The 12773-nt window shown below is 32.9% G+C and overlaps 2 protein-coding genes across 5 annotated transcripts in view; one reads left to right on the top strand and one right to left on the bottom strand.

Moving 5' to 3' along the window:
* LOC116846162 (S-adenosylmethionine sensor upstream of mTORC1) overlaps positions 1-1951 on the bottom strand; it is a 7027-nt gene extending 5076 nt beyond the window's left edge. The window contains exons 1-2 of one of the 3 annotated variants that reach the window (XM_032819664.1): positions 1800-1951; positions 1456-1642 (exon numbers count right to left, since the gene is read on the bottom strand). In XM_032819664.1, the coding sequence (XP_032675555.1) occupies positions 1456-1620 (165 nt within the window). In that variant the 5' untranslated portion in view covers positions 1621-1642; positions 1800-1951. Of the gene's footprint in view, positions 1-1442; positions 1643-1799 lie in introns of those variants that run through there. The other 2 variants (XM_032819669.1, XM_032819668.1) reach the window with 2 other exon arrangements.
* On the top strand, positions 1895-7419 carry LOC116846163 (ubiquitin-conjugating enzyme E2 G2). 2 transcript variants are annotated; one of them, XM_032819670.1, is made up of 4 exons: positions 1895-2046; positions 2212-2293; positions 2785-2903; positions 7034-7419. In XM_032819670.1, exons 1-4 carry the CDS (start codon positions 2004-2006, stop codon positions 7291-7293), a joined length of 504 nt encoding a protein of 167 aa, XP_032675561.1. In that variant the 5' UTR covers positions 1895-2003; the 3' UTR covers positions 7294-7419. The 2 variants fall into 2 exon arrangements, with proteins under 2 accessions (XP_032675561.1, XP_032675562.1); XM_032819671.1 differs by lacking the exons at positions 1895-2046; positions 2212-2293 and adding an exon at positions 2357-2504.
* The last annotated feature ends 5354 nt before the right edge of the window (positions 7420-12773 follow it).

Raw genomic sequence — 12773 nt, 5'->3', positions numbered from 1 at the left:
TCTTGCGTCAAACTCTATACAATAAAGAATATTATAAAATAAAAGAATATTCAGGGTTTGCGCAAAATTGTTTAAAAGCACTTCAATTTTACATATAAACAATAAGAAAAATATATAAGATTATAGTATATTGTATTATAATATATTTAATACCTATGTATTAATATAATAAAATTTAATAATAATTTATTTTATTATTATATAATAAAAATTTTTTCGTTAATATTATAAATAATATAATTTTCAATATTCCTCAAATATTATTGCAACATTGCAAAATATTACTTTTTGTTCAATATATATTCAACATTGCAGCTATATCTTGTAATCAGTGTTGAAAAATCAACATAAATTTCATGCAGAAAAAACATCCGCACTTCTATCTTCAACTTTACAACGTCTCATAAACGTTTTTTCAATGTTTTGTGTCGTGTAGATATGTTAGCACTGTTCCATACGGATGTTTGGGAGATTAAAAGTTAAAATTTATACCCTGATGGAAAAAATTTGCTGAAAATGCAATAAAATCGTCGAAAAGAGAAATGCAAGTTATTGAAAAGTTGCTAAAAATATTTCATGATAAATCATGATTTTCATTTATGAATTGTTATGAAAAGTGTAATGAAACAATGAATTTTAAATGAACATTGATGAAAAGTAATAAAAACATTCTGAAATATTTAATATTGTGAAATCTACTGAATTTCAATGAAAACTGAGTAAATTGTATTGAATCCTTGCTGAAACATTGATGAAAAAAATTCGTAAAAACATTTCTCAATAATTTTCAAAATTTTTCTGAATTGCGCTGAACCTTGATGAAACAATAATAATTTATAATAAATTGTAAATAATTTATGCACCTCATTTGTTGATCAATGAAAAACTTCGTGAAAAAGTTTTGAATAAATAACAAAATCGTGTTAAATTTCACTGATAATTGATGATGCTATTTAAAATTTAATTTTTTATTTTTCGATATATTAGGATATGAAAACTCTCATTGAAATGTCGATGAAAATTACTGAAATATATCGAACAGAATAATTTGTAAACAGAATATTTGTTCTATAATTAAATTATAGAACAAAAATACAACAAATTGTTTGCGTTTGACGGGATTAAACAGCGAGAATGATCAGTTATTATTTTCTTTTTAAATAACTTAGATTCGCAAAACATATAGAAAATAAATACAGTCTATTCTTTCTTGCTGCACTTTTTATTTAGCCGCATTAATTCTCTTTTCCTCTTTTTTAAATCTCAATTATACTTTTTTTTCTTAAGTTCCGAAAGTGAACATCAGCGAAGAATAACGTATCTAATATAGTAAATGTTTCTGAATGCAGCCATACGTAACCCATACAGCACAGCAATGTATTCTTATGTCCATGGAAAATACGATAAAAATAGATAACGTTAAAATTTTAAAAAGCGCGGACCTTTAGAGCGCACCTGCAAAACGTTACTTCGCGACATATGGCGCTCCCACGCGGCCTTAGCGCCGTATTGCTGGCACTCGATGCGCAACAGAGCGTGAGTTTCCTTCACAATGTCGGACAAACGTTTATGTTCTTCCGTCGCTATTTGAGTGTCCGAGCGATGTAAATTTTCCTGCATTTCCTCGATATCGTTCAAAATCCTATGCACAATAAAGATAACCCGATATTAATTGGCACACATCACCACTTTGCTGCATGACAGTTACTCCGACACGATGACGCTATGAAATGGCTGTCAGATGCGATCGATGTTTTTCCAAACTAGAAGTATACAAAGAAATTACAAACAGAACTCACCGTCGACTCTACGAAGTAAGAAAGTGATATATCCTGTTCTAAAGGTGACTATTACTCATAAGAGAATAAGAGTGAGAAAAGCGGTGAACAGATTCAGAGAAACAGGTTATCTCCAAAGTGGCCTCTGTTCTGGAGCCAACTGTAAAGACGGCTTTGTCGGGGGAGATCCTTCGTTAACTTGGCGTATTGCGCACAATTAGAACGATGGCAGGTTCAGCGCTCAGGCGGCTAATGGCGGAGTATAAACGTGAGGCTCGGCATTTTAGGCACTTTTGGCATACCGCGATAGAGTTAGCTCGCTGCAATCTGTTTAATAATGGCGTTTTTGCACGAGACTAATCTCAATTGCAACAATTCCCTTGTCTGTGCGCCGATAATACTTGACTGATTGATGCTATATGACGTATTACAGAGCTAACGTTAAACCCACCAGAAGGGATCATCGCTGGCCCGATCAACGAAGAGAATTTCTTCGAATGGGAAGCTCTCATTACGTGAGTTTAGCTTCATTTTTCCATCCCGAAGAGCACGTTCCGTCGACCAACTATTTTCTGTATCATTCATCGTTTTCCTAACCTATCGCCTCGTATATTTGACGTAGGTCTATCGGAAACCTTCGTGACGATGATTAAGATCTAACCTATAATTTTCTTTCATTTAGAAGATGTCATGACATTGGAAAAGAGAAATTTGTAATATAGAGCAGTGAGTAATTAATTAAGGATAGGAAAATCAAAATAGAATTAACATGATTGAAAAAGTAAAAGCAATGTATGACAACCGTTTTATTCCACACTAAAGGCTGAAAACACTGCGACAAAGCTAAATTTCCTCAAACAAAAGAATACTTGACGAGATGATCTTAAATCTGATGTTTAACAATCAAAACTACCATAAATTTCTCAGTTTATATATTCTTACCATACACACATATGGTTTTGATACTGTTCTGTCATCCTCTTAAAAGAAAATAAATAAATTTCAGTGGCCCAGAAGGAACATGTTTTGAAGGTGGTGTATTTCCTGCAAAATTAATATTTCCACCAGATTATCCATTGAGCCCACCAAAGATGCAGTTCACTTGTGAGATGTTTCATCCCAACAGTAAGATATGCTAATAATAAGACATATAAGCATGACAATGAGAAAATATGTTTGTGTACATGTAGATTATGTCAAATAGAACATAGAAGTTGTCTACAATTTTGCAAATAATCTTAAAATTTTGTATTGTTAATTAAAGAAGATTAATGAATAATTGTATATAATATGTAAAGAAGTTCTATGGTACTTATGTGCTATTATATGTTTGTAGGTTAGATTGGATTAAACAAAAAAATACTTTATTATTTAAATTTTTGATAAATTACTAGACTTTCAGATGTATAGATCTCTCTTGAACATAAATCAAAAGAGTCAATAAGAACCTATCTAAGAAATCAATTATGAAATGTATTGGATGTTTTCCAGCAAAAGATAGAAATGGTGTAACACTGTGTGTAGAATACAAAATATTTCAACAGTGTTATACTGCTTAACAGCAAAAATCTACAAATCTGCTTTTTATAACTGCACTGCTGAACTAGTGCAATAAATTAAAGTGAGAAAAATAATATTTGTTTCACTCCCTAAGTATGCCAGCAGTGCAGCTACAGAAAACAGACCATAAGTTTCAACATGTAAAGCATACTAGTGTCATCAAAATTTCAAAAAATTTTTTATGTGTAGTAATTATGTTAATTCTTTAATATAAGTCTAGATAATATAAAATACCCCAAAATCACCTGAAATATTTAGATGTGTTAAGAATATTCAGAATGTGATTTCAAGACATTTTTGTTTTATCTAGGAGTATTATCAACAATAGATATTACACATTAGCATCCAATAGATTTTTCTTTAAAGATTAAATATATGATATTAAAAAATAAACTAAATATTTTAATATTTACATATATAAGAATAAACTGCATTAAATTCTATTCTATTTATTTTCAGTATTGTTTACATGCTAATATTATAATAACAAGTGAATATTTGTAAAATATGTATTAAACTATAATTGTTTTTATGGAAAAATGTGTATATAGATAATAATAACTTGTTATTTACACTAACTAAAAATTTCTTCTAAATCATATGTCTATTGTAGATATGCTAAATATCTATAAAAATAAAAGTAGTAAACTGTGATGCACTCTGGTATTACATTAAGAAAATAAACTATATCCCAATAAATATTTTACATAATGTAGCACAGTGTAATGTAGTAAATTCTTACTGGAAAACATCCACTATGTCCACAAATGAACCAAGAAATAAGGCATTGAATGCCTTGAAAAAGTCATTTTCATACTTTTCTTGAGGTATAGAGTGTCTTTCCGTATTTATATCGGATGCATCCATATTTATAGTAAGTCCATAGTCGCATAATACTTGTACACTATTTTTTCTAAGGAGTTCCATTTCGATTGAGGAGAATCGAAATGTCAATTGAAACGTTCGATGTCCCATTCCTTGGTTTATTTATAGATATGAGGCGATATTTTATGACTCAAATATAACATAAATTTATAAATAACAACCAAAGTACACCAAACTGAACCAGAACATTTTCGCCAGAATGTTTTCGCATGTTTAATAACACTGGTCACCATAGTAGATGCAGATTAAGTTGGCAAGTTATTTTCGGTAGTTTTTTGGCCGCTAAATATGAATCTGTCAATAAATTTTCTCTATCGCGTCAGGTTTTTAAGAGAATTAAGGATAAATTTGCAAAAAAGCGGATTTTAAGTCATTTTGGGCAGTTTATAACTAGTAAACTAAAGCAGTTCGGAAGTTCCATAAAAGCTAAAATAAAATAAAAGTTTAAATGACGTATTTTAAGATACGCGGCAACCTATCATTAACCGCTCTAGGGAAAGTATATGTAGGTGCCTATGTTTACGGTTGGGTGAGGTGATCTACTTCACATTCCGTTCTTTTATTTTTTTTTATTTGATTTAAATTTTTTTTTTTATTTTAACGTTTTGTAATTTTTTATTTTTTTTTATTTTTGTAATTTTCTTCTATTCATATATATATGAAAGCTAAAATAAAAGTTTGAATGACGTATTTTAAGATGTGCAAAATAGTAATTTATCCGCAGCAATCTCATTATCATTAGCTGCAATACTCTAAAGGGGAAGTATATGTGGGTGCCTATGTTCTGCTTATGGCTGGGTGAGGTGGTCTACTTCACACTTCGTTTTTTTTATTATTTGATTTAAATTTTTTTTTAGTTTTAACATCTTCTAATTTTTTTATTTTTGTAATTTTTTTCTATTTATATATTCAAACTTTTATTTTAGCTTTTATGGAACCTTTGAACTGCTTGTTTATTTTTACAGTTATAAGCTGCCCAAAATGACCTAAAACCTGCTTTTTTGCACATTTATCCTTAATTTTCTCAGAAATCTGATGTAATAGAGCAAATTTACTGCCAGATTCGTATTTAGCGGCCAAAAATGTACCGAAAATTATTTGCCAAACTTAATCTGAACCTACCATGGCGACCGACGTAATGGTAGAGGCGTGACTAGTCATTTTAGTAGCTACCTGGTTGAAACCACACTATATCTAGCAAAAAAGTAAAGTAACTTTTTTTTGTTAGTTTCTGATAAATTATTAGTACGTGCCAAATGGCACGAATAAATGTAGACTATATATTTTACATATCTGTTTGTATTAAATTTATCTTAGGCTTGGTATTTCAATTAAATACTGTTGTTAATTTATGTCACGAATATTTGATTTTCCAAAGAATATAAAGTTATTTGTTGAATCTTTTGTGGTTGCACAGATATGTCTTATAATTCTCCAGTAAATATTTATACCATTGTATTAAAATTATACTTTACAATAAACTGTAAATTGTTGATGTTATGAAATTATGATTACTTACTTTTTGCATTTCTTGTTGTCGCATTATTACTTTCAATAAATAGTTGAAACGTTAACATTTTCAAACTAAAATTTAAATTTAAACTAAAAGTTGTTTTCGATATAAATCCATCCAAATTTTTAAATATTCTAAACTATTTCGCCTTTCGCGTTTAAGGTACTTATTATTTTTCTCTTCTTTACAGAAGAAGTGCTTATAAATTTTCAATATAAGTGTTTCATAATCTCTCTCTTTGTAGTTACACACTTTATTTATTAAAGAAATGCTAGAATCGATGACGAACTCGAAAAATATCGATAACGTAAAGACGATCATCACTAACACAATCGCGCTATCTTTTCGTATTTCTTATACATACATACAGAACTTACGTAAATGTATGCTGCTTTGTTTTCTTATACTCAGCGGAAAACCTAACCACGCACATATAGAAAGCACGTAGAAATCCTTCTGCAAACTTTTCCGATATTCTTAAGCTTCTGAATTTAGATGCGCAGGTACAACAATGTTTTTCAACATTTTTCTGTTTGGCGCATCCACACTTTCGATATGTACAAGCTGTGAAACTTTTGAATTAGACAAATATTATGCTAACACCCACTTGAGATTTTATATTTAAATTATTTTTTTCGTTTTCATTACATATTGAGCAATGTTCCAATTAATTTTTGCACGTATTTTCATTGCGTAAAAGCATTTGTAATTCTGTACAACCAATACGACGTAAACCTTGCAGAACAATGTCAGTATTTTGTCGATTAAAGTTTTCAGATTTTCAGCGTCTTCTTAAAATAAATACGCTTTAAAACTTATTTTTGTATTCTACTCATGTAACAGTAAGAAATTATCTTCAAATAGTTTCAGATTTACACATATAGAAAGGAGCGAATACGTTTTAATGCAATATAACAAATGAAGAGTGGAGTAACTTTTTTTTTGTTCAGTTTGATTTAATCTCTCTCTCTCTTCCTCCTTTTTTCCCTCCTTGTCTCTCTTTCTCTCCCTTTCTCTCTCTCAATACACGACAGCAAGCGTTGACATGTTAGAGCTCACCGCATCACGCGTGATCATTCACTGATCCTTTTTAATCAATAACAGAAAATTTCACATGGTTATTTGCAAAACAGTAAAGGTCTTTTATATTTAGTTTGACCTAATTTACATATATATGAGAGGTTTGCCATTTATCATCAGATAAATAAATACATATCCTAATAGTAAAATATATAAGACATAACAAGTCATTATTTTTTATCTGCATATAGAAAATTTAGTTCTCTTTTTTCCTTAGTTTATGCAGATGGAAGAGTTTGCATAAGTATACTGCATGCACCCGGCGATGACCCGATGGGTTATGAAAGCAGCGCAGAAAGATGGAGTCCGGTGCAGAGCGTTGAAAAAATACTGTTGAGTGTGGTAAGTATGTTGGCTGAACCAAATGATGAGAGCGGCGCCAACGTGGACGCCGCTAAGATGTGGAGGGAAGATCGCAGTGAATTCGAAAAAATTGCTCAAAAACTGGTGAGAAAAACTCTGGGTATTCCACCTTAAGTACGCGAAGTCTATTAAAAAAAGAAAAAGATACTTCTAACGATTGTTATTGTTGTCTTTATGTTGCTCCTCGCAACTACTATGAGAACACTGTACGAAATAATAAATATCTGTGGAACGAACGAATCATTTATGTGCAAATTATTCTATACCTATGGTGCATAAGACAAATAATATGTATAATGTGATCGGTCACAACTGATTCTATCAAGGATCGTAATTTCTCGAAATAATCATGAATACAAGCTTCAATTTTTACGATACAACGATACAGCAGGAGTCGACCGTGTTAATCTCAAAAAATGTGTTTTATTTTCAACATTGCAGTACAAACATGAGTAATCAAATACATACGCGATTACTTCATACGCTTACGTATACCATTCCATTGTGACGAACCGATAACGAAGGACAGGACTCGCTTCTTGTGCTTTTGGGTGCGTGATTAATGTGATTGAATGTTAGAGCACTTAAAATTACGAAATGATCCCACGAATTACCCTACAGCGATGTTAAAGTAATTATCACATTCGCAGATGGTGTTACGTTATTCCCGTATGAGTGTACACCGGTGTAAACTTGACACATTGTCAACCGATAAATTCTTTCGGACACTCTCAACTCAAATATCTGCACACATGCAGATGAAATAAATACACTTTTGACACTTTACAAAGGTGTACGCGGAGATACGGAAACGAGCGGAGTAGAGTAGCGGATTTTTCTTTCATTGAAAACATTTCTGAAAAATGAATAATTCATCGGCAGAAAACAGGGTTAAACGGAATCGCGTTTTTTCGCAATCAGTTATCCTATTTTTATCTCTATGGAGTTATGCGAGTGTGCCGATCGAGAGATCGTCGACATGCTGATAGAAATTCCGGAACGTATGTATATTTATTTATACATATATATCTCATCGTATTTACAAAATTAAAAAATCGCAGAAGACGTCTGATTATTGTGCACGTCCCACTCTGATAACAATCGAACTTGGTGACGAAGATACAAGATGTCTCATTTAAGGCGTCTCGGTCCAAGTGATGTCGAGAAATTTTCTTTGAAAGAGAGAGCATTTTTCTTGATTCCAAGGACAATCGTATTAAAAGTGAAATCTCTTTAATTTTTCCCCTTTTTCAAATTATTTTCTCTTATTTTTCGTGTCCTTATAGTGTCTAACACATACATGCATGCACACGAGTCGCTTTACGCGAAACACCCTGTACATTAGACTAGAATAAATAAATCAGTACACTTTGTTGTATACAATAAGTGATTTTCGTGATCGAATTGCAAGTCTGACTTCAAGCATCGGACGAGTCCATGTTTCGAAGAGATTGACTCTTCATTATGTTCCTCGTATCGAGCGCTTAACGCTCACAGCTTTGACATGTGCTGGCAACAGATGAAAACTTGGATATTTGATTATAAATTTGCAAAAAAAGGTTTTTACTTGTTACATTAAAAAATGAACCCGCTCGTTCCTTGTAACCGGACCTTCGCAATTCGCTTCCTTTCTTATTCTTTCTCTCTTTTTGCTTGGATTTAAACGTCAGCAAGAATAAACACAAAGACTTTGCACGTATTGGTATTTTATTAGTAAACAATACTGAATTCCAACTGAAAAATGCAGTATTTGTGACTAGCATTCGGCAATTGTATGTAAAACAATAAGATTTTAATGTATCTTGTACCGCGCGCCGAAGTACAACATCTCATACATTTCTTCAATATCTTACAAAATCGTTTTTTGATCCCCCTTTTCCCTCCCATATACTCTAAATAATTTTTTTGCCGAATTGCGCAAATCTGCCGAAATATATATATATATATATATATATATATATATATATATATATATATTTTTTTTTTTACAAGATCATTGGTTCAATTATATATATATATGTGTGTGTGTGTGTGTGTGTGTGTGTGTGTAAAATTGAACCAATGATCGTGTAAAAAAAAAATATATATATATAATTAAAATAATGATCGTATAAAAACTTTTACACGCAAGATTACATATTCAACACCGAACAAGAAATATAAGATGCCGTACTCCGGGTACAGCTGCATACTTTGGCATACACGAGAGGATGCATTCCACATTCCGCGCCAAGCGATCGAGCTCGATCGAGGACTACTGAACGAATTTACCACGTTTTTCACAACCAGGGCCGGAAAAGCTACGTTCCGTGGCGCAAAGTGTCCCGCCTGAAGCATTGCGTTTCGAGACTTCATTATGCGTCTGACAGCGTGCGATAGCGGGACATCCTACGTGTAAACGCTCGATTCGTCTAAACGTTTCCAGCATTCGCTCGACGCGAGACGGCGATCTAATTGCGATCGTCCGCTTTATCAGTAATATCACATTTCGCTAGAAGAAGTGTACATTCAAAGGCAATCGCTCCTTCGCGGCGCCGACGTCGAAAGTGTTACAAATATACAAAAACATTTGACACGTACACCTCCCGTCGCCTAATTCACGCAATCGACGATCGAAAACGGGGACTTGTTGAGCTACCTGGACGAGCCTTCGCTGGGGCTGCGAGCGTGCTCGTGTTTTTAATGCTAAACGCAACTACTTTCGATTTGCACTGTTCAATTCGTTCAATCTTGATTGTTGAGATTTCGAAACGTCACGCGCTTCGATCATTATGATATAAATGCGCTTTCTTAGTAATCGTGATAGCTTCTCGAACATGCTACAGCCCTAGGAAGTTTCCTGCTTGGCGCGGAACGCTGTGTTTTCCTTATAGTTAATTTTTAGAGCCGGTTGCACCAACTGTGGCTAAAACGAAAACGATCAGCATTAACTGCGGTTAAATAAAGTTTTTTTTTTATCTATATTTATATACGTTTTCGGCTAAGACTATGGTTTCTTTCTCTCTCTACAGAATTTTAATTAAGGTACAACTAATCGCAAGCTTGACGATTGGGGTACTAACGTTAAGCGCTAATCACACTCGACTGAAAATTATTTAAATGAATTCAAACTAGCTCGATATCAATTCAGTCAAGGTCAATTAGATTAAGCCAAAATCGATTGTTTAATTAAAAGTAATTTCAATATAAATTAATTCGTAAAATCTACTATGTTACAATTGTTAGCTAAAATTAGTTAAAATTAACTAAGCTTTACGCACGGTTAATCGAGAATTCCTCGTCTCGCTCGTTGCTATATCTTAAAATTAAATGCGATCACGCGCTGTCACTTCGGTTAACCGAGCCTGTTAATGCAACTGACCCTTAAAACGTAATCTTATTAAATAAAATGCTTACGCTCTCTTAATAACTACAACTTCCTCGCAAGCGAGGACACGCGTCGTGTATGTACGTGTCTGAGTGTGTGTCTGTGAGTCGTGTGCAACTTACGTCGACGTAAATACGTTCGTTATAAAACCTTACTAATTCTGTTCTATATACGTATACCTCCCTCTGTGACTGTGAGGTACTGTGGTGCCGTTATTAATCGTTAACTATATGCACTATAGCCTCACGCCGGATTCGCTTAGTAGTCCATTGGACATCCTCGTTAATATTAATAGTAATCGTATTGCAAAATCTATGACCGAGTGGGTATTGGGTACAAAATTTATTCATGTTGTGTATGTTACGTGTGTTTTATATATGTATGTCCTGTTCTGGTGTATACATGTATGTATGTTTGTGTATATGTGTGTGTTCTTCAATTTATCAAAGCGCAAAAACAGAATCTTTTTAAGCGATGCACTTCGTGGGAGAAACCACTCAAATTATGTTCGCTTGTAGCTCCAGATATTAATTAATTCAATTAACGAATCATTTCACAATGATATTATATTATAAGAAGAAAAACATGATGATAATAATGATGATGATGATGACGAGAAATATGACGACAAAAAAGAAAAATTGGGAGTCTTAATACAAATAAAAGTGTCCTCACGACATTCAGTTACAAATTACGACAGTAATTTCTTTGCAAGATCTATTGCGATATTAATGCCACGTTGTTTAAGGTTTAGGGAACATCAAAAGATAAAAATTGATCGGAGTAAATCCCTATCTACTGAGAAGCGTGGAAATATTATGTCATACTATCTTCGGAAGCGCGTAATAATAATAATATAATATTTCAACAATAAAGTTACAAAGTTGAAAGAGAAGGGGACAGGCGGAGAGAGGGAGAAACGCGAGAAAGAAAATACAAAAATAAATTAATAGACTTTTACGTTACCTTTTGCATATCCCATCAATTTTCGAGTGTTATTGTACAGCGCTGCGTTACTAGCGTGTTCCAGCACAAAGTAATGAACGCGCGATTTATTTTATTAACTAATTGTACAAAATGAAAGCTATAATAATTCTGCATAGCATCAGTCACTAATGTTTTGCATTAACAATTTCAATAATATGTTCATCAGTTTGAGAAACTTAAACGAGCAAGAAATTAACGCAATCGAATTGTGCACTGCAACATTAGGTACCCTTTACATATTGCCAGAAGTCCATTTGGTTATTTATATATTTGTAGAAGTTCTTATAGCTGAAATAACTTTCGCTGATTTTGCGTGATCGATTCGTAAAAGATTCCGGAAAGATCCGGGCGACTTGCACTGTTCTATGTTCCCTATCTGTTTAAGTTAGTCATCTAGTGGTAAGTCAGTCTGAAATAACTAAATCGACTTTAAATTTGTCCTAAATTGCATACAAGTGGGAGAAGGAGCACCCTCTATTCTTGAGTCTAATCAGAAGTTCGGCTTCAATGAACAGATGCAGAATATAATTTCTTCAATTGAATTCTGACGTTAATTCGCGAAAGCTTTGACAAAAAATGCAAGTATGGCACGCAATTTTTTTTACTTTTTTTTCTTCATCCGATCATTGCGTTTCTATACGTGTATACACACACACACATTCATACATACATATACACACACATATATATACACACATACACACATACATACATACATACATACATACATACATACATACATACATACATATATACAGGGTGTCTCACACTCTCCTTCGGGCATTTTGTGGGGACGTAGGTTGAGATGAACATAAAAGTCCTATACCGTTTTGCAAATAATCATATAGATTTTTAATTATTAATTAAAGAAGATGAGTGCATTATCACGCAAAATCGTGCAATAATCTTCTTTAATTAATAATTAAAAATTAATTTGATTATTTGGAAAATGGTAGAGGACTTTTTTGCTCAATTTGACCTAAAGTATAAATATACGACGGCAGTCGTCGCTACTATAACTCATGCACCATATCTTGCATCATCATTTACAAGTTTTCTACAATTAATATCTCGATAATTATAGCGAATATCGCAAAACGATATAGGACTTTTCTGTTCACCTCAACCTGTTCTACGTCCCCACAAAATGCCCAGAGAAGAGTGTGAGATACTCTACACACAAACTCTCTCTCTCTCTCTCTCTCTCTCTCTCTCTCTCTCTCTCTCTCTCTCTCTCTCT

This window comes from Odontomachus brunneus, unplaced genomic scaffold (assembly GCF_010583005.1).
Source record: "Odontomachus brunneus isolate Ranch 3 - 2012 unplaced genomic scaffold, Obru_v1 Obru_scaffold_061, whole genome shotgun sequence".
NCBI lineage: Eukaryota > Metazoa > Arthropoda > Insecta > Hymenoptera > Formicidae > Odontomachus > Odontomachus brunneus.
The sequence above is the reverse complement of the archived record's forward strand: the minus strand, read 5'-3'. Positions and strand labels throughout refer to the sequence as shown.

Coding starts and splice junctions, on each gene's coding strand:
- LOC116846163 (XM_032819670.1), top strand. CDS start 2,004: ATGGCAGGTTCAGCGCTCAGGCGGCTAATGGCGGAGTATAAAC. Junction 2,047..2,211: donor GCTAATGGCGGAGTATAAAC/GTGAGGCTCGGC, acceptor GACGTATTACAG/AGCTAACGTTAAACCCACCA. Junction 2,294..2,784: donor GAATGGGAAGCTCTCATTAC/GTGAGTTTAGCT, acceptor AATAAATTTCAG/TGGCCCAGAAGGAACATGTT.